At 35.9% G+C, this 20,415-nt stretch overlaps 1 protein-coding gene across 10 annotated transcripts in view; it reads left to right on the plus strand.

Moving 5' to 3' along the window:
* Positions 1 to 20,415, plus strand: part of LOC139980500 (RIMS-binding protein 2-like) — a 192,495-nt gene that overhangs the window by 144,807 nt on the left and 27,273 nt on the right. For 6 of the 10 annotated variants that reach the window (XM_071992162.1, XM_071992155.1, XM_071992159.1 and 3 more), the window contains 11 exons: positions 986 to 1,114; positions 2,381 to 2,460; positions 4,285 to 4,527; positions 6,058 to 6,133; positions 7,837 to 7,863; positions 10,732 to 10,779; positions 11,707 to 11,784; positions 12,638 to 12,793; positions 14,368 to 14,637; positions 15,164 to 15,445; positions 16,995 to 17,021. In XM_071992162.1, coding sequence (XP_071848263.1) covers positions 986 to 1,114; positions 2,381 to 2,460; positions 4,285 to 4,527; positions 6,058 to 6,133; positions 7,837 to 7,863; positions 10,732 to 10,779; positions 11,707 to 11,784; positions 12,638 to 12,793; positions 14,368 to 14,637; positions 15,164 to 15,445; positions 16,995 to 17,021 — 1,416 coding nt within the window. The remainder of the gene's footprint in view (positions 1 to 985; positions 1,115 to 2,380; positions 2,461 to 4,284; positions 4,528 to 6,057; positions 6,134 to 7,836; positions 7,864 to 10,731; positions 10,780 to 11,706; positions 11,785 to 12,637; positions 12,794 to 14,367; positions 14,638 to 15,163; positions 15,446 to 16,994; positions 17,022 to 20,415) is intronic. The other 4 variants (XM_071992160.1, XM_071992158.1, XM_071992157.1 and 1 more) reach the window with 4 other exon arrangements.

The following is a 20,415-nucleotide window of genomic DNA, read 5'->3' on the forward strand; positions in this document are numbered from 1 at the left end:
TGGTGGGGGGGAGGGGAGATTTCATGATGTTAGTTGTTAGATATGCGTACATATGCCCGTTCCGAGATTTAGCACACATATAGTACATACAGCGCAGTACGCATGGTCAACCACTGCGACCAATACACACTGTGTATTGGAGCACTAACAAAGCCAGTGTTTTCTTTTTGGAAAGAATTGACCAATCACAGTTCTCCTTACAAAAATCAACAAAACTTCATAATATCCAGCTTGTTATTGGCAAGTTTTGAAAGTGAGAACATTCCTTCAGTTCATTGACAAATGTAATATGTTTTGTTATTTAATTCACTTTATTGTCACCCAGACTTTTGTTCATTAGAGTATATTTATCACACACAAAAGTTTTTCAAGCCAAAGAGAATTTTTCAACATTTTGGACTATTTTCTTCATTATTTCTTACTTTGAATTAAATTTATAAAATAAAAAGTAAATGATATGTGAATTTTTAATAATTTGCATTGTAATGGAAACTAATTACCAACTGTAATTAGAGCCTGCTGCAAGAAAGATCTTTACTGGAATCAAGAAACAAATTTCATACATTTGTTGATAACAGTAATGTAATTAGTACATGTATCTCACAGATGTTAAAGCCAAGGGAAAATTTTCATAAGTTTGGACTTTCCTTAAATTATTAGACAAAATCAGTCTGGTTATTAAAACTAATGCAGTTGTATAGCATATTAATGTTGTATAGTAATGGAACTTGACAACCGAACTAAACAAAAGTTCCTGCTCTAATGTCAAGCAGGGTAACATTTAGATTAAATATCAACCCAGGATCACAAAACCCTTCTGCATTGTGCATGGTGTATGTCACATGCAAGAGACATTGCAGTAACCAACGACCACAGTGAAATGCATGTAGATTTAATGTAAATAAAAAGTGAGTCATGTTTCCCTGTTACAGACAACATGGCTCCAGTCGATTCTAAATGTCTTTTAAATTTTGTGCTTTATAAGGTTCCATGCAAGAGCACAACTCACCCGAGAGGATGGCTTACCAGAGCCAGCCGGAAGATGACTGGAAGAAGGTAGCAGAAGAAGCTAAGACAGCGAGACTAGAACAATTAGTGCCTAGATTGAAAAGAGGTCTGTAGAATATGGTTGAATTTAAAGTTACAGTTTATTTAGCTTGATGTTGTTTACAGAGGTTGATCTAAACAGGGTGCCAATAGTTTAATGCCATGAAACTGTATATATTTTAGCTTTTAAAATTGTATGATTTTAATTGAGTCAAACTTTGACACCCTCTGTTGTTTCCACAAAAAAATTCATTAAAATGGATATTCAGGTGGCTGAAGTTGTTTGCTTAAATAACAAAATCTGCTGGAAATGTTCTGCATAATTGTCAATTCAGATCAAATCTTCGTAGAATATTGTTTGACTAAGATATGAATTTTCTAATTTTGCAATATTTTATAAATGCATCTGGCAACAGCAGAATTGGATGATGTCGTCATGGCAATAATCAGCCAAAAACGTGGGGATTTTTTTTTTTTACTTTATAAAATTTTTTCTCACTTATTCATAGAGGATTATACATTTCTGAGAACATTGACAGCTAAGCAAACATTTTTTCCAAAGGTATCACATTGTAAGGATAAATCAACAAGAAGATTAGAATAGTCAAGGAGAACATTTGTTGAGCATCTGCAGTAATGACATCACAGGCCACCTACTGTGATCAACTTCCTTGAAGACGCAAGGGTTTAACCAGGCCAAATAGGTTTCATTCAATGATTCAATCAAAGATATCTCATAGTTATTGCGATAGGTTTTTCAACTAGCAGTGTAGAATATTTTTTCCCTTTATAAAAGTCTGACATAACCTGCCAGACTGCCACCAGAATATCTCTTTAAGTAAAATGAACTAGTGATGACAGTCTGCTTTTGATATTGCTGCTTTATCGCTCTGTTGTAAAACATTTAAGGCCGTCAATATTGGCTGGATCCAAATTGTAGCCGGCGAAAGAACTGCGAACAGTTCCCGAAAGTTCTCTCCAGATTATTCTCAGAAATGCAGATTGGGTTAAATTAGATATAAGTGACCACTTTGTTACTTTCTATCTTATTTGGTTGCTAAGCTGCATGGTGATGGTTAACACAATATCCAAGTCCTCCGTAATCTGTAAATCTGTTTTATCTGTAAATAATGAAATGTGCCTTAGACTCTTCTCTGACAAAGTGAAAAAAATATGCAATCCCTTCTCGATGTTTCGCACGTTTTCTTAGAAAATTATAGAACATTATTTTTCACAAGTAACATTCTGTACCCCCAGACTTGTGTTGCTGTATGTTACACGATTCTCATTTTTCGGGGGAAAAAATGTCAATTCTTATGTTTTTACATTTCAGAAGACCATTCTAGCCTATCTTCTTCACTTCAATCACACAAGTCTTCCAGCATAGCAAGAAAACAACCAGAAAATGGTGAGGTAAGGTTTCAATAAACTCTCAACTTTTTTTTTTTTACTTTGATGTAATGCAAATAAGCATCAGAGTAAAACTTCACATCCCAAAGGTTTTAATATATCTCTTGTTCCTTTTTCTTTCTTGTTCAATTTTGAGTTGACATTTTATCACATATTTCAAATCAGTGGCAGTATGATTACCCCTCGTAAATTTCACAATCACTTTGACCCGACCAACCGTCGAAATCCATTTGGTCATCGTTCTTACACTGAAAATCTTTTGTCTCCATGACAACACGTTGTAGGTCGTGTGCTAGTTTTAAAGACAGTTCGGTCATCATCGGTCTCCCGTTAGTTACTAATATCGCAGAAGGAATAAAACGGTTAAACGTCCATGTTTCAAAACGTCGTCAAGGTCTTTACTGAAGCAGATAAATTTGACATTGGGACTGATGTTCTCCTTGGATTTCAAATTTGTTTATATTTCCCTATCGAATTATTCTTCGTAAGACTCGTACGAATGTCAATGAGCATATGAGGAGACGGATAAAACCGCTGGGACAGATATTCTAGCAGAACTAGGGTGAATGGCTCAACAGCATTTGGAATCGATTATATGCTCGCTTTCTAACATGTTTAGAAGAGCTTAAAGAAAGTATGACAGTCAAAATTGCAGACACAGGGTTCAAGGATTTGTCCTACTATTTAAAGTGAAATTTTTTCTTTCAACTTTAGATTTTGTAGGGTTTAATGCTGTGAAGTTCTTGGGCTGGCTGTGGCTTCAATAGTGTGAACATTTCATAGTACACAGAATTTACTTTCTACAGATGATATACTTGAAAGTTAAGCAAGCTACTGGACAGACAAACATACAGACAGACTGACTGACAATAGAGTGGGACAGCTGCTGCTTTTAGAGATGAGCTCTAGTATCTTTAGTTCATTAAATTGATATGTGAAGTTTTATCAACTTAAATTGCAGTGAAGTTCTGGCGGCTGAAAGCATATGTGGTGTAGTATGTATAATATACGTTGAGCACTTCATCTAACTGAAAGACAAACAATCAGATGGACAGACAGACAGACAGACAAACAGCAGACTGATAAATAGAGTGACACTGTGTTGTCAGGTTTAGAGATAAAGTACTTATCTTCATGTAATTTGCTATGAAAAGCCAAGTCTGTAATTCATGTTCTTGATCAGCAATGATTGACCAAAAAGTATCACCAATCAACACTGTTGAGTTATCGTTATCGGCCGATACAGATTAGCAATAATTAATTATCCTTGTATTTTTAGTATTACTTTACATATATAAGTTACCAAGTTAGAGCAATAGATCTATTTTTCCATCGGTAGCAATCAAAGAGATCATGAAAACTCAATGTCCAGTCTAGCCTGATCTAAGCAAGTATATGAACCATTTCAGCAATATCTGTTAATAAGGAGTTAGTGTTCGAGGGTGGGGGGGCGGGGGGGGCAGGAAGGGGAAGCATTGGGACTTATAGTAACTGCTCCTCTGATTTGAAATTATCCTATTCTGGCAACACTTGTAATATAATCTAGGGCTCTTGAGTTCATTTCAGATGTCGCTGAGTAGATTATAATTTTGGGGAAATATCCTCTTTTCCAACCTCTCCCACACCTCCATCCCCTCTCCACCCCACCTCCTACACACAGAGTAACTTGCACACCTTAGCCCATACTTCACTGCCTATTGTTTAATGGTTATTGGTCGCCTGTTTTCGGTTGATTGATCAAGGATGTACCTAGCAGATTTATCACCCCGATATATCTTGTCACTGCCGATACCCTATTTACTTTATTGTCTCCTTTTCCACCCTCAGCCCGACTCTGGAAGCGAACCAGAGGAATTACTGGAAGATGTCAGCGATAAGATAGATGAGGTCTTACTCTCGCGCTTACAGCCATCTTCTCTGTCCAGCGCGGGAAGCGCCATCAGTAAACTTGCCGTATACGTCGCCAAGTACAACTACGACCCGTACGTCGATTCGCCGAACGATAACCCCGACTCTGAACTTCCATTGAAAGCCGGGGATTACATCTACGTATACGGCGACCCAGATGAGGTAGGTCACCTTATACGACCATGTGGTCCCTAACAGACCCCTCCCACCTTTGGTTATTCATTATTCTTGCATACCATGGCAGAGTGGTGATAAGAGAAAGTTAGGAATATGCATAAGGACGGCTGGGTCATCTTTCAAGGGGACCCATTTACCTATAAAGATTCTGCCATGGATTAAATCAGTAACTCATAATCTTTGTTCAATATACTGCTTTAAACTTTCCTTGGCAAACCTTGAAAGTTTTTGGTCTAATTTCCTGCGGAGATTTTTGTGGATAAAACTAATGTTCAGTTAAACTACAAAATCTGCAGTATGTTATCACTACATCATCACATTATCACTACATTATCACATGATCACTACATTATCGCTACGTTATCATTTTGAGAGGTGACATGAGATTCTGATGAAACCAACCAAAGACCAGGCTTTAACAGTTACTTGCAGTTTATCCATCAGCTGTGACCTCATGCTTTAACAGTTACTGCAATTAATCCATCAGCTGTGACCTACAAAGAGTGGTGATCTCTTCCACGTTGTCTGTCTCATTAAGTAGATCTAGGAAACCCCCATCAGGGCTATTACGCATGTTAATGAGGGTCATTGAATATTCATGAAGGAAATCATTCTTAATCTATCCATTTATGAGATTTCCTGAGTTTAATTTTCCTAATGTGGGGAGGGTGACAGGTTGACTTGATTTATTAAACCGATAATCTCTGGCCTGTCACGCTAATCTGATAAGAAGAGCATCGCACTTAGCTAACGGAACAGAATCATCTAATTAACTCTCGTTGAATCTGTCAAAACAAACAAGGCCATTAAAAGAGAGAGAGAGCTTTGTACATCTTGCAGACTAAAAGGATATTCCAGGAGTAAATTCAATTTATAATCTATAATGGCGGAACATAAAAATTCAAACTTCCTGGTGAAATTTGCATTAAACTGCTATGTACTATGAGTTTTTGGAGGTCACAGTGTTAGAAGGTGATATTTTCTGTACCGAAACTGAACTTGAAACAAACAGTTGTGATTTTGCAGATTTTTAGCAAGAAGAAAGATTTTTCTTTTCTTGAAAAAATTTGCATTCAGTTTTGTACTTTTATTATGATGTGAATGAATCCACCATATTAGTTAATATTTTGTATACTTTTTGCAAAAAATAAGCTCATGAAATAAAGCACATCAAGAGTGAGGTAGAGACGAAGGGAGTTTCGTACCATCAATGCGGAATATTTTTGTCTTCTCCAAAATAGAAAAAATGTGTCAAATTGTCTGCTTCTGGAACATTTTAGCACCTCAATATCGCACCATTTTATCTAGATGATTAGTGTTTGCAGATTTTCCAAAATATATTTTATAGTTCATACAACACAATAGAACAATGCAATCCATTGTTATGAGCTGTTTATACTGTACTGTGACTTCAAGCATTAAAACAAACATTATAATATCCTAAATATATTCATCAATTAATATCAGCTATGAATATTAATGACGGAGCTGTATCTGTCTCCCTCTCTGTTTCAGGATGGCTTCTTCCAAGGAGAATTAATGGATGGCAGACGAGGATCGGTCCCGAGTAATTTCATAGACAGAGTTGCGGGTAAGTTGAGGGCTTCTCTGGAAAGCAGTGCTTCTGCACTGAGCAGGACTACCCTCATTAAAGATGACAATATTAAAAAAAAAAAAAAAATGTAAAATGACACTGTAGCTTTTAAATTGTCTACTTGTTGTTCAGAAATTCATTAACACAGTCAAAGGAAACCTTTGTCATTATAAGTTGATACTATTTTGTTTAATCAATTTACAAGGTAGAAACTCTCTCATTAGTTAGAACATAAACTGGTCTGTAGATGCAGGAAACAGAACCGTTAGCTCAAATCGGTAGAAAACATTTATCTTTGGCGATTTAGTAATTGATTAATATTGTAGTTTATAAAAAAATAAAAAAAGACTGGAGAGCAGAATTCCGCCTCTCGCAAGTTTAACTGCTTCCGTCCTTGAAATGTCTATGGATATAACTGACCAGGTTTTGCTTTGTGTCTTCATCGATATGGATATCGATCAAAGCAGCTAGCCGAGTAAACTCGTTTCCCAGCATACCAGAAATTAATAGACAACAAAAGCTTATGTCAAATTTTTTGAGTTTTGGTGTGAAAATTTATTAACAATTTATGTAACAATTTACCAGTAAATGTGGGTCAAACATGTCTCTTTTCCCTTTTATAAAGTTTTAAATGTACTTCCCGTTTACCATATTTGTAGTAAAAGCTGTCACAAACATTCTAAATAATTATCATCATCTCAAGGACATAATACAAAAGTCCAATAAAAGTAGAGAGTTATAATGAGCTGTTGTGAGACATATACCTCCAATTACATCATCTAATACCTGTAGAGTTAATTTTCCTACAGCAGGAGTATAAGGACTTGAAAGGAATTTCTGTTGGCTGAAGTTAATTTGCGTAGCAAATTTGTGGGAAATTCTCCTTATCTTTAGGTGAAAAGCCCACATCCTCATAGCATTTCGTATCACATAGCTACTTTTCCTTATACTTTCTCAATCACTTATCCTCAGAGGGAAAAAAAGAATATTTTGCCAAAAATGATACATTTTGATGAAAATTTAAAGTACAGAGAACTTTGAGGTATTTATTGCAAATGTTCAAACTGTATCAGGCTGTTCATAAAAAAAATTTCATGAGTTTACCATCTTAATTAGCATCACTCAAGGTCACCCTATGCATATATGCATACTGCAGCAGATCAAATAGTTTTGGGTACACCTTCATGCTAAATGAGGTACAATAAATTATTACTTTGAATTCCAACCTTGCAATTCTTTCGACAAATCTCATTAAAGCCACAATCAATCGCTCACGGATGGTAAGCAACAAGGCCCTTGATATTTATTAGGGAGAATCCACTTTCCTTTGGGGGAGGGGGGGGGTCACTTTAAAGATACCACCAAAGGTTGATCCATATCTTAATCATGAAAATATTCTAGCTTGATCCCTCAAAGCAAGTATGTGAGAATAGCATTATCTTTCACAACCGCATCGATAATTTTTTTAAGTTTAATTTGATTTAATCATCGCGGTATCTAGATCCTTTGCCCACAAGAAGTCTAATTGGTCATGGCATTTATTTGGCATTTTGCAGAAAAGTCATTTCCAGTTTGTAGAAGACAAGTTTTCTAAGCTTGTGTCTCATATAACATGTGCCTGCTTCCATACAGCGTTCGTAATATACCAATGCCATTTTCACAAGGGATCATTTCTATTTATTTTTGGTTTTCTTGATTAGATACAAAGGATTTATTTGATAACAAAGGTACTAATGTTTTTATATCTATTCATGGCTTCCTTACATACCGCTCCTTGCACATGTTATGCTTTCACCACTCGTATAATGCATGGGGTATGGGCAATGGACAGTCTCATCATAGTGTGCACCCTTCATGTGATGTCATACTGTATGAGTTTTCATAGCATAGATACAATCTTAAGTTATCCCTTTGGTATTCTTTATGTTATCAAATAACAATGGCATAAACTTGACCATGATCATATAGAGTCACAAATATCTCTTTATTATTATTATTATTATTATTATTGTTATTATTTCAGTCAACTTGGCAGTGGTACTAAAATTTACTTTGCCAAAATAGCAACTCGTGGTATTATATGATGGCACTGCAGCCTGCTATAAATAATCATTTTTTTATGCTGCGCGAGAGCAGTTGCCTTTACTTTACTACTACAACCATTGTGTTCATCCTTTGTGACACTCCTTTACATCATTGGTTCAGATCAGATATATATATATATATATATATATATATATATATATATATATATATATATATATATATATATATATATATATATATATATATATACATATATATATATATATGTATATATATATATATGTATATATATATATATATATATATATATATATATATATATATATATATATATATATATATATATATATATATAGAAATATATATATAGAAATAGAAATATATATTTATATATAGATTGATTTTTGCAACCAAACCTCTACTCAGAGTTTCATGCTTACTAGCAATCGTCGGGAGGTGTACTAAAAAGCTATCTCTCTTTCATCTTAGTTTTGACTTTATTTTGGGGGTGTTTTTGTTGGTGTCTGCAGCTTGCGAGGATTTTTGATCTTTTGTTCAAGAGATTAGGGCTAGAATGATCTATTATTGCTAGTTTCTCGGCCTGGCATAAATTACAAGAACCTGAGCTGTTGATCAATGTGTTTGATCTCCTGACAATGGACCAGGAGATTTGGAAGGCTCTATTACTTTCTTTTAGAGACCAAACATGCTTTGAAATATATATATATATCTGGACCCATCTTGCATGGCCTTCCCTCATATTTCTATACACGTTTCCTCCTAAACCCGGCACCCATGTCCTAAACCTGGCACCCATGTCCCCACCTCTCTTGTTTCTTCCACATTTGGATTTTCCTTGTTCTACAGCTAATTGGCATTGTTTCTGTAGTCAGTATTCACAAAGCTTCATACTTCAAAGGTACTCATAATGTTTGAGACAACAATAGATTTGAAATAAAAAACAATCAATAAAAATTTCAACCTTATGCATTATCATTAAAACAACCAACTAGTGTCATATAGTTATTTAAGGTTTCTCATTTTTGCTGGTATATGGCTTCTCTTTGATATGTTGACATCACTTATCTAAGCTGCACGATTACTTACTACAATTACTTATGAACACAGGCTCTCTTATAACCATCCAAGTGGAAAAGTTCATAAGAATGAGATCTTTCTTCAATAATATTGCTAATAAGGTTACAGCAGCTATTTCTTCTACTCATCCAGTTGTCACACCGCCCTTTCAAAGGTCACCTTTCAAATTTATTTCAGTGCTTCTACAACCCATTTGAGTCTTATAGAAAATCTTCAAGATTTATCTGAGAAGTGACCTTTGGCAACATTTCTTCATTTTTTTTTAAACACATTTCCTCCTGGTAGAGGGAATATATTATCATGCATATTTTGTCTCCTTCATATGTGGGTTTTTTTTATAATTTTTTTTATTTTTATTTTTATTATGTCTTGTTCGTATTTATGGTATGATTACCATAAATTACACATTTTCTGTGTTTATCATTTACATTCTATATGAATGACATGTAAATTTGTCGGTGTTGGGTTGCCATTGACGTCAGAGCCCCTGCAGTTCAATGTTAATGATAGTCGTTGATTCATTTGCATGCATAAAATGAATTTTTTCTTTGTATATATTTCTTTGCTTTGATTCAGCTGCTAGTATAGTAAATGGGTACATGTTGCTCAATATGGTTACATATGTATATTTTGAGGAGACCAAGTACAGAAATGGGTTGGTTATCAATCGTAATAATAGCAATGGGGTGAAGGTTTCGCACTGTTTGTGCTCAATAATGGTGCAAGGTGCACCTGAAGTATGGGATCTTCAGTGGATGACTTTTATGCGGAAATCAATGTTAAATATTGCCCACTTCTCCTTATACACTTTTATGATTATTAAATTATTATCATCTGTAATATCTTCTCTAATTTTAAAGACAGTGAGGTATAATAGGCAATACCTCCTAAAATTGTATCCCTCTGCCAGGGGTGTTCATTGTCTGTCCACCTTGAGACAATGAGTGGAAGTTAAATTTCTTTTTCGGATAAGCAGTGTTCTACATTGACAGTGAGGTATATGAGGCACTACCTCGTTAACCTCCCATTTGTGTAAATCATGATCTGTTCGTTTTCCGTCCACCTCAAAAAGAGAAGCAGCTTTCTCTCTCCGACAACCAGTGAATTCCCTCTTCAGGGACTTTAATTCATGATGCCTTTGATATTATACAAGTATGTTCACTGACAGCTCATAGATAGCAGTGCATTGCTTTGGTGTTCATGGCAATTAGCCAGTTATAAGGCTCTACCTCATCGATTTTAATCTATATGTGAGAATAGTTGTATAGTCTACCTCTCTGAGTGTACCAGCCATTTTCTATCTTTGTATCTACTTTGCACAGATGATAAATGTCTTGACTTGATTACAAACTAGAAAAAAATTATTTGAATCACCCTGTAACATCATGCATATATATTGATGATGTTATATATATTTCAACATTCCATATCCATCATGATTTATTTTTCAGATGACAGAATTTTAGATGTCTTGCACCAGAACGGTTCGCAAGCAGAAGGTAAGAATGACACAGCTAGGTCACACTCTTTTGTAGGTTCCTCCGGTTATAAGGGCCTCACTCTCTCTCTTTCATTTAAACATGTGATATTACTTTGAAAAGATTCGTTAAATTTATACGTTAACTGACCATTTTCGGCATTAAAATAAAGGGTAGAAGATCGAGGGGCAAGAAAAAGGTTGTGTACTTTACCATACTATATTTGATCAAATGTGCACCATTCCTTATAAATCAGAACAGAGTTTTATAGATGATGATGACAGTTTATTCTCAGACAATCTCTCCCCCTCTCTCTCTCTCTCTCTCTCTGTCCACCCTACACTCCCTCACTTTGAAGTGGCAAGGTTTCATTAGCCCTAGGCATATCAAACAACCACTTGAATTATGTTACTTGTAATATTTCACACAATCTGTTTACCCAGACTCTGAAGATAACCCATTTTCTTGCCCCGAAACCTGTATTAATTTTCCCAAAAGAGAAATCTTGCGTTCCATTTGTTGATACCTGATGTAAGAGGGCTCGGAAAGCAGGACGAGATGTTGCCATCGTTGAAGAACAATATTTAGTATCCAGCCATCGATCAATGGATTATCTGCTGATACTATTCCCAATCGAGTTGCAACAATTTTTCACTGCATTTTAGCCGATGAAAATAAAACTGCACTTTAATGTAACATATTCCCTGTAGAAATTATCATCCCAGAGAAACTTGAATAATTTATAAGTGATGCTTGCCATCATCTCGTATCATATTCTTGAATGTGCTTTCTTTTTCTCCTCTCTTTTCTTTTTCTTTCTATTTTCTTCTTTTAATATAATTCTTCTTTTTTTCTGCTTTGGTTTTGTTTTTACTTTCTGTGTTAGATCTCAGGTTTTTCTCCATGGTCTGTTTCTGTAATGTCCTCATTTTTCTCTTCGTATTACAGGAGATGTGATAAGTGATTTGTCATTTAACAGCAGCGATGAGACCGATGTAAAGAGGGTGCCACCTCTAGCATTTGCAAGTAAGTTGCCTGGAACATTCTGCCTCGAGTGATTTCTGTCGGTTTCTCGTGTCACGGCGTAAATTGAATCAGCCTCGTTGAGCGAAATTTGGATCTTCTCCTTCTTCCTCGTCAAGTATAGACTTATAGTATAGTACAGAATATAAATTAGATGTGATAGATTGCTTGGAAAAATTATTTACACCGAGGAATTCTTTAATTAATTGAATATAACGTATCAATTGATTCAAGTTAGATTTTATTTTTCTAACACTTTTAAAATGCAGCTGTATTTTGTTTTTATCTCACAACTTGCAGATTTATAGGGCAATATTTTTTTTTTTTTTTTTAGCTTTTCTTTTTTAAAGAAGGCTTTTGATCTTAACATCCAGTCATAAAACCTTCTCTTTTTTTGGTGAAATTTTTCTTTTTTGTCCTCGTTCTTACCCTTTTCTTGCATCATGATATTTTCCTTCTAACTATGTTTTTATCCATTTTCCATTCAATTCCTTCCATTTGTCAATTATATTGTTGATTTCAAGATCAGTTATTAAGAAAATATTAATTATTTGTGATCATCAAATCAGACAAAATAATTTTCACCATTTAATAGAGGTTCAGACTAACCTAAATTTGTACTGTTTCGTTTGTACTGTTTCCCAATACGTACGCATTCCCCAATATGAAAATGCTGTTCTTACATTCTTTCTCTCTTGGTGGTAAGACTCTAAAAGTCTGCAGTTGCATGACAATAAATGGTATCAAGTTTGCTGCCCTCATTCAGGAACTTTGCTATTACCCATTCTCTGGCAACCTTTCTCTCTCTCTCTCTCTTGCTACTACTCTCTCTTCCCCGATCTGTCCTACCACCCAGACGAATTGGCCACTTATAATCGCAGTACCGACCATCCTAGCGATCTGGAAGATATACCAGAGGTAGAGGAAGAGGACGAAAGTAGACAACAGCTGAAATTGGCCGGAGACTCCTTAGCGTCTATGAGCGACATAAACTCTGAATCACTTCTGCAAGGTAGGATTGTTTTAGGAGGAGGAGAAAAGAGTACCTTCCCCCCCCTCCCCACCCCCCAGAAAAAAACAATTGTGAGAAACAGTGACCGTGTGGGCTTTGTGTCATTCAACCTTTCCATCTTTCGTAATTGAACCCTCCCTAAACAACTTGCATAAACCAAAGATGAGCTCTATAAATATCGTTACTGCAAATTATGGTTTAAAATCTGTTTCAAGAAAAGATGCAGCGATTCAATTTCTCCTATCGAGCAACTTGGAAATTCAAAATGCATGCAGCCTATTCAAAGTACACATGTACTTTTGGTAAAGAAGGATGCATGCCTTTGATATGAATAAGATAATTCTTTTTACTTTTATACCAGAAAGACCAATACACTTTCCCTTTCCTTAGATCCATCAAAAACTTTCTTTTCTTTTCTTTTTTGTATAATTCTTTGACCCAATTTTGTGCTCTATTTTCAAAACACTTTTACATGCTTGTCTTTTAAAAGTTGCTAGTTTTTGCTTTGCCGACAAATAACCAAGAAAGCCTTTGAATTTTATGACATTTTCCTCATGTTTTCCTTTCCCAACAAATTGAAGGTGTGGGTTTTACGTGTTTCTATACTTTTCATCTTTTCTATTCCTTTGGTTTGCGTATGTTTTATCATTAAACTAGAGGGAAAAAACTTTCAATTTTGAAGTTCAGGTGACTGACTTCGTAAAGTGTAATTGATACTTACGACTTCAATTAGCATTGTTTTAGGTTAATGACCATCTCCAGGGAGGCTCTTGTCTTTTCCGTTAGAATCTTGGCAATCTCGATCAAATATTCAGAAGAACATCTGCGGTTTTCTTCTGCTCTTTAAAACATTCATGTCTCATGTGCCACTAGGGCTCGAGTGGTGTCATCGATGAATGTTTCTGTCACAGAGAGAAAAAAGATTCGCTGAGGGAGAATGTAGAACAAGATGAGTCATTACCTAATAAAGTTAAAAGTTGCAGGTATACCATCTTTTATTGATGCAAGGCCTTCTCGCACGACTTCAAATTCAGTTATCCCCTGGTCATTGGTAACTTGTAACACCCAACCACTGAAGTGTGTAAATTTCATACAGTGTCCCTCTGGAGGCATTGCTGTGTGCCACATCTACGTGTCCCCTGGGGGGACTTAGCATAGGGTGCAGCCACAAACAGGCACACGCCACTATATTTACAAGTTTAACCTCGCGGGTCCCCATTTATACACCTGGATGAAGGGAGGCAGTGGAGATTAATTTCCTTACTCAAGGACACAATGTAATGGCAGGACTCCAATCTGTAACCCTTAAAGTTGGCAAGTCTATTTGGGTTAAATCAACTTTGAAGCTCTATATTATGCTGGGATGTACATTGCATAGGCCTGTAGCCAGGAATTCTCTGCTGCATGGGGTTTGAGGGCGAGGGGATTCGGCTCCAACACTTTGAGGAAGGGCGTAATATTCATGTCCTGTAAGTTGCAAAGTTGTAGCCGCTGTTGGAACTACACTGTGATATATGCAATGAAGCAAATGATGTTTGATCTTTTTTTTCTTTTCTTTTTTTCAACTCCTCTAGTTCCAGCTCCAATGAAACTTAATCTTGAAAGACAACTGAAGAATAGTATAATAATTTCATGGGTGCACCCTGATACCATAGCGAGACAGGAGGTCGAAGAATTCCGAGTCTACGTAAACGGCCAATTTCGATGCAATACCAAAAGGGACGCCAAGACGAGGGCGCTAGTCGAGAATATCAGACCGGGAGATACGTACAGGATCTCTGTGCGGACGGTCACCACCAAAGGCCAATCAGACGACGCCTCGTGCTCTATCATGATTGGTCCAGGTAATAAGTCGTTCAAACCCTCTATGCAGGTTTACGTTTATTTTGAATCGATTGAAGAAACGAAGCTAAAAGGTCACTTTTATTGAATTCTATAATGACACCTTCTTTTTTTCCCAAATATTTTTGTTGCCTCGGTAACGTAGAGACCAACAAACGAGTAACGTAGAGACCAAAACTTGATCAGAGAGAGAAGAAATTTAATAACTCATTGTTTCATCCTGCATGGAGGCATTCCTGTATCTGGAAATATATGTGTAGAACATGAGTGTGTGTATTTTTGAAAAAGTTTCGGTACACTGTTAAACATTTGAGGTCTTATCAGAGGTTAAACTTGGTGGTTGTTAAAGATGGCGTTATTAAAAGAAGCTTGATTTGAATGCATCGATGGTCACCTCTTCTTATGCCTTGCAGTCAGCAGGTTCCCATGGCAACAGTTTCTTGGCAAGCACCATCCATAGAAATGCCATCTTTATTTATTTGTTTTTTTGTTATTTATCATTTTTCTCTTTTTCCATCTTCTCTACAGAGGCATCCATCACACCGACTGATTTTAAGGCTTCCAACGTTACTCCTTCCTCTGCCCAAGTCAGCTGGGTCCCCGGCAACAGTAACTTAGCGCACGCTGTCTTCATTAACGGCAAAGAGCAGCATCTCCTCAAGCCGGGCATCCATCATTATTCCATCGGAGGTCTAGCTCCGCTCTCTGTCTACAGAATCAAAGTTTTGGCTAAAGGCCGCAGGACATCACACGATGAGAGAATCAACAGTAACTTGGCAGCCGAAATTGAGTTCAAAACGCTTCCCGGCGGTGAGTAAAGATGGCCAGACTTCTGTTGTTTGTCTTATCAGTTTTAAGATGTTACACAGAGTTTGTTGCAAAAGTTAAAATGTGAATTTTTTTCTCTCTTAGGCTATTAAGTGCCATTGCTGTACAAATAAAGTACCAACTAGATATCAAGTTAAGTGACCACTGTGATATCAAGTAAAGTGCCAACTATGTAGTAATTTAGTTAATTGCTCTCTACATCTCTACATGACTTTTCATATAAAGTGCCAACTGCATACCATCTGAAGAGTCAGTGGTGTATCATGTATAGTGCGGACTGTATATCAAGTTAAATACCAACTTTAGTGAAGTGCCAAATATATATTGAGTTTTGTTCCAAATATCTATCAAGAATATTATAAATGTATGTTCAAGTTAAGTGTCAACTATATAAAGTAAAAATAAGTAAAGTATATTAAAAAAAACTGTAAAAACTTGGTGTTATTAAACTGCAAAATATATTTAGATATTATCGACTGTATAAAGGATATGCCCGACATCATTTCAAACTCACAAAGTTCGAAAAGGGGATTTTGGAATAGAGGAGCATGTCTTGACAGCAGAAATGATGGAATGTAAATACTTTCTATAGTTATTAGTTTGATGCTGCTCTCTTTATCTTCTCTGGAAAATAAGAGAGTCGTTTTAAAAACAAAGCAGAATAAATCAGAGATGACCTTCCCAAACTCAAGGATATCGATCAAAGAGTTCTTTCTGAATATTTCTGTCTGCAGTTCTGGGCAGAACATAGTTTACTCAATTAAATTCACCTCGTCTGAACAAACCTTCAACTTTATCAGCGGGATTCAAGTTGCTAAAGTAGATCGGCCAGTGTCAGTTGTCTGCTTCTGTTTGTTTGAAAAGTTCCATTAATTTAGCAGTAGACGGATGACATGAAAGCAAATATGAATGTTCGCGATGTTCTATTTGAACAAGAGACAAACTGAATTCCGAATTGAAATGAAAAGGTAGTGCACTGGATTGCAAACACTACAAGCAAATTTGAATGTGTCGTCGCTTAGCAACGTGAGTTATTTGCCTAAGACTCTGTGTAATGTTATGTTGGGAAGGGGGGGGGGGGGTGATGGCAGGTTGAGCGATATAAGTGTGCCGCTCTCAAACATTGTTATGTAAATAGCTAGTCTTCGTTACAGAGGCTTCTTAATGAAATTGACATATCTCTTTGTCTCCGATGTTCACGCTACAGGTATAGTAACAAACTAATCAATTATACTCACAGAACTTTGTCAGACTAAGGATTGATATCTTAAAAGGAAAAATCTTTGAAATTGACTTTGAAGATTCTCATATTTGCACTTACCTAAATCAGAGGACACAAGTGTACATTCTTGCAATTGGTCTAAATTTTTCCATATATATATATATATATATATAAAAGTATTTTTATATTTTGATAACAAAGGCAGATCATTGGTCAATTTAATTTTACAAGAACCATGTATATAAAACATAAACAACAACTCTTCTTCAAAGTGTCCCTCACTTATCCTTCATTATCTCCACCTATCAGGGCGTAAACGCAGAAAGCACCACAAAGGTAATACCTTCCCAAAATTGCTTTGCAACCCAACCTCACCTATCTTTAGCCAGCCAAATATTTGCATCCTTTCCTCAATCGATGCTGACAATTTTCTACAAACCAAAATATCAAAAACCCAACTTGCTAAACCATGAATCTATCCAGCTTCCCTTTCACTCCCTTCCCCAACCCCTCCCCCACCCCTTCCCACAGGTCGTTTGTCGGATATATTTGATACTTTTACCCACGTTTGTTGCTGCTACATTCAACCTTTGACATAATTCCATGCTTTGGTACCATTTGGGCCCATTTTAAATTGTTGTATCATTTTTTTTAAATTCAAAACTGTTAGTCATGTTGCAATGTACTGATTGTTTTAAAAGGATGACTTAAGGCATTGTTTCTTTAGTTTTAGTCCACAAAATTAGAACCTTTTAGCACAGAGGTCATGTTTCTACTTCTCTTTGTATCTTGAGATATATTCCTATGAAATAGATAGAAACTCTTGGGTTTCCTTTTAGGTAAAATAGATGCTGATGGCAATGTTGATGTTTGCTCATCAGTTCGGTCCAAGTCTTTGTCTTTTTAGGGGTTTTTTTTGCGGGGGGGGGGGGGGGGGGGGGGAGCAGCTTGGAGTCAATTGTCACATGGTACAACCATGATCAAATTGCATACTATCCATCTTTTGTACTTCTTTAATGCATTTTAGTAAAGTTGTTATGTGAGACCAAAATATGTCTTCTAATATCTTATCGATCTTTGTGCTAAACTTCATAGTCCAGCCACTTTGAGTGATGAGCCTTTAATGTTCAAAAGCACTTTTCTTCCAAAAGTGAAAAAAAAAAAGTTATTGAATGCAAGCACTGGTCTTTGTTACTTGTATTAGTCTTTCATAGCTCGTCAGAAAGTGTGTTGTTTGCCCTTAAGTCATCTTTTAAGTGTGTTGTTCAGTTGTTTTTCAAGAATTTATAAGTTTACTGTACGTTTTGACCTGTTGGATTGTCAGTGGTACCAATATCCTTTGTTTATATTTTGTTTTTGTTGAATTTGTGTCAAGATCAAGTGTATTTAATGCTCCAAACTGAGATGTAGAACATCGTTCAGGGAATTTCAAGAGTGTGTCTTATGATTTACTGTCCAATGCTATCCAGAGAGAATGTTTGAAGCGCCCCCCCACCCCTCCCACCATCCCCTTGGTTTCTATAAAGTTCCTGAACGAACGATGGAAAACTTCATTTACTCAGCCTTAACACTTAAAGACGTAATGAGCCATACTTAATTTCCATGATGAAAATAAGGGTTAAATATACAAAAGTCTATTAATAAATATTGGGAAATGGCTCAGTGACCAAAAAATTTCTCTCGGTAGACATGTTATCATTATGTACTTTTTTATTTGAAAATAAAAGTTACGACCAATTTCCAAATACCCATTTCATCTTCCATCCTTCTTATTTGTACCATTCACTCATTAAGAAGTGACTGCATCCAATTCTTTTTCTTGGGTGGAGATTTAGTTCTTAAAACCAATAGTAGTGTGATTCTTGTTTTCCCCTTATTTTTTTCCTTTTTTTTGGGGGGGGGGAGTGAGGGGGGTGCCGGAACAGAGCTTCTACTTGTTGGACCATTTTAAGCAAACAAATATATTTGGAGCTTCCAAAATCATCAATACTAAATATGAAAACTCCTTGGTTGTGCTACTGATATATTTTTGTATTTTACTTTGTGGTCAAAAGTTATTTTTAGTTTGGCCAAATTAAATCGATAAAATCGCCCCAAGTACGTACAGCAAAAATAAGTTAACTGCAAGTGTTTTGTCTCCCTAAGGGCTCCAAGCTAGGGCATACAAGCACCCTGTGTTTTTTCAATTCTATTTCAGAACAAAGGAGAGCCTTTTGAAGTGTTTTTTTTTTAATTTAAAGATTGAACAGGATTTCCAAAAATTAAAAATAGATTGTTTTTTCTTCTTTTTGTCTAATTTGAGCTATGTTTATTATTTCCAATTTTTTTTCTCCATTGTATGATTTTAAGGGATTCTGACAAAAACAACATGTTCAATGCTGTTAATGGTTTGGGAAAATTAACACCTTGATAAAAATAATTTTGAGACCTGCTGGAAAATTTAGTACAATAAATTTTATATCTGATTCAACCATACTGTAAACTAACATTCAATTCAGTTCAAATTTGTGTGCTCATATGACAGAAACAAAATATTTCAATACAATGTTACAAATATGTTGAAAATGATATTGTGACATATGAACAGAAGTCCATGAGATAATATAAGCTATGGTATCTGACGATAGAAAGAAGGAATTTGAAATAGAGAAAAAACCTTTGGTTTTAACTTCAGACAACTTTCACTCATTAATATTCATGAGGTGGCATTGTATTGCACCCAGTGAGGATCTTCTGCCATGCCCCTAAATTCAACAGAGGGGGCCCTGTCATAACATCCTTATCTAGTTCCTACCGATAAACAGCACCCTCTGCATAAGCACATTAAGATCCCCATGATCCACACCCTCGTAAGGCAATAGCCATAGGTAATTAAGGTTCTTGTTTTTGAATGATATATTGTGGGGAAAGTGTACTTTTTGTTACATGGACATGCACTTTCTATAGGACATAATAAGGTGAGTTGTGTTAGCAGGTTTGTATTATGCCATGGTTACCATACATTTATAATGGTTGTGATGGTTAGGTCATATAGTAACTTTGCTTTCCTTCAGTTTCCTCCATAAACATACCAGTTGTTGAATCTCATCAACATTTTTTTCTTCCATTTTTCAGCTTTTCCTATACATCCCTGTATAAGTTTATGATTCTTAATGCTATTATTGCTATTAAAGTCCACCTTGAATACTGAGCAGTATTTTTAATATTTTTCTCTACCATTCTGTTTTGTACATGTGGAGAATCTATTTTATTTTTTGTCAGAAGTATACCACACTCCAGAGGTGGTGCAGAAGGACTCACGCTGCAGAGCACAAACTTTGAGGGACAATGAACTGTCTGATTTTAGTGTTGCGAGGGGGAAGGGGAAAGGGTGGGGGAACCAAAAAATTACCCCAAAACATTGCAAGAAAGGAATCCATTGTACATTCCAAATCACAAAATTCTATTTGCAGTCAACAAAAGGACACTTTTATTTTACCAAAAGAGGTCCTTTTCATTTACAAGCATAAGCTCTTAAAACTTTTTCTGAAAATGGAAAAATTGGTACATTTCATGAAAATTGATACTTTTCAGGTTTTTCGCAAAAGTCTTGTGGGGACATGACATCCTGTACCCCCCCTCCCCTCTGCATGCAACCCTGCAGGGTTTTTCGCCCCTGTTGCACTTTTCTATTATGCATCAGTTTATGAGATTTAGCACAAATGAATGAAACATTATTGATTTTGTTGTC

Source organism: Apostichopus japonicus, chromosome 15 (genome assembly GCF_037975245.1).
Source record: "Apostichopus japonicus isolate 1M-3 chromosome 15, ASM3797524v1, whole genome shotgun sequence".
Lineage (NCBI taxonomy): Eukaryota > Metazoa > Echinodermata > Holothuroidea > Aspidochirotida > Stichopodidae > Apostichopus > Apostichopus japonicus.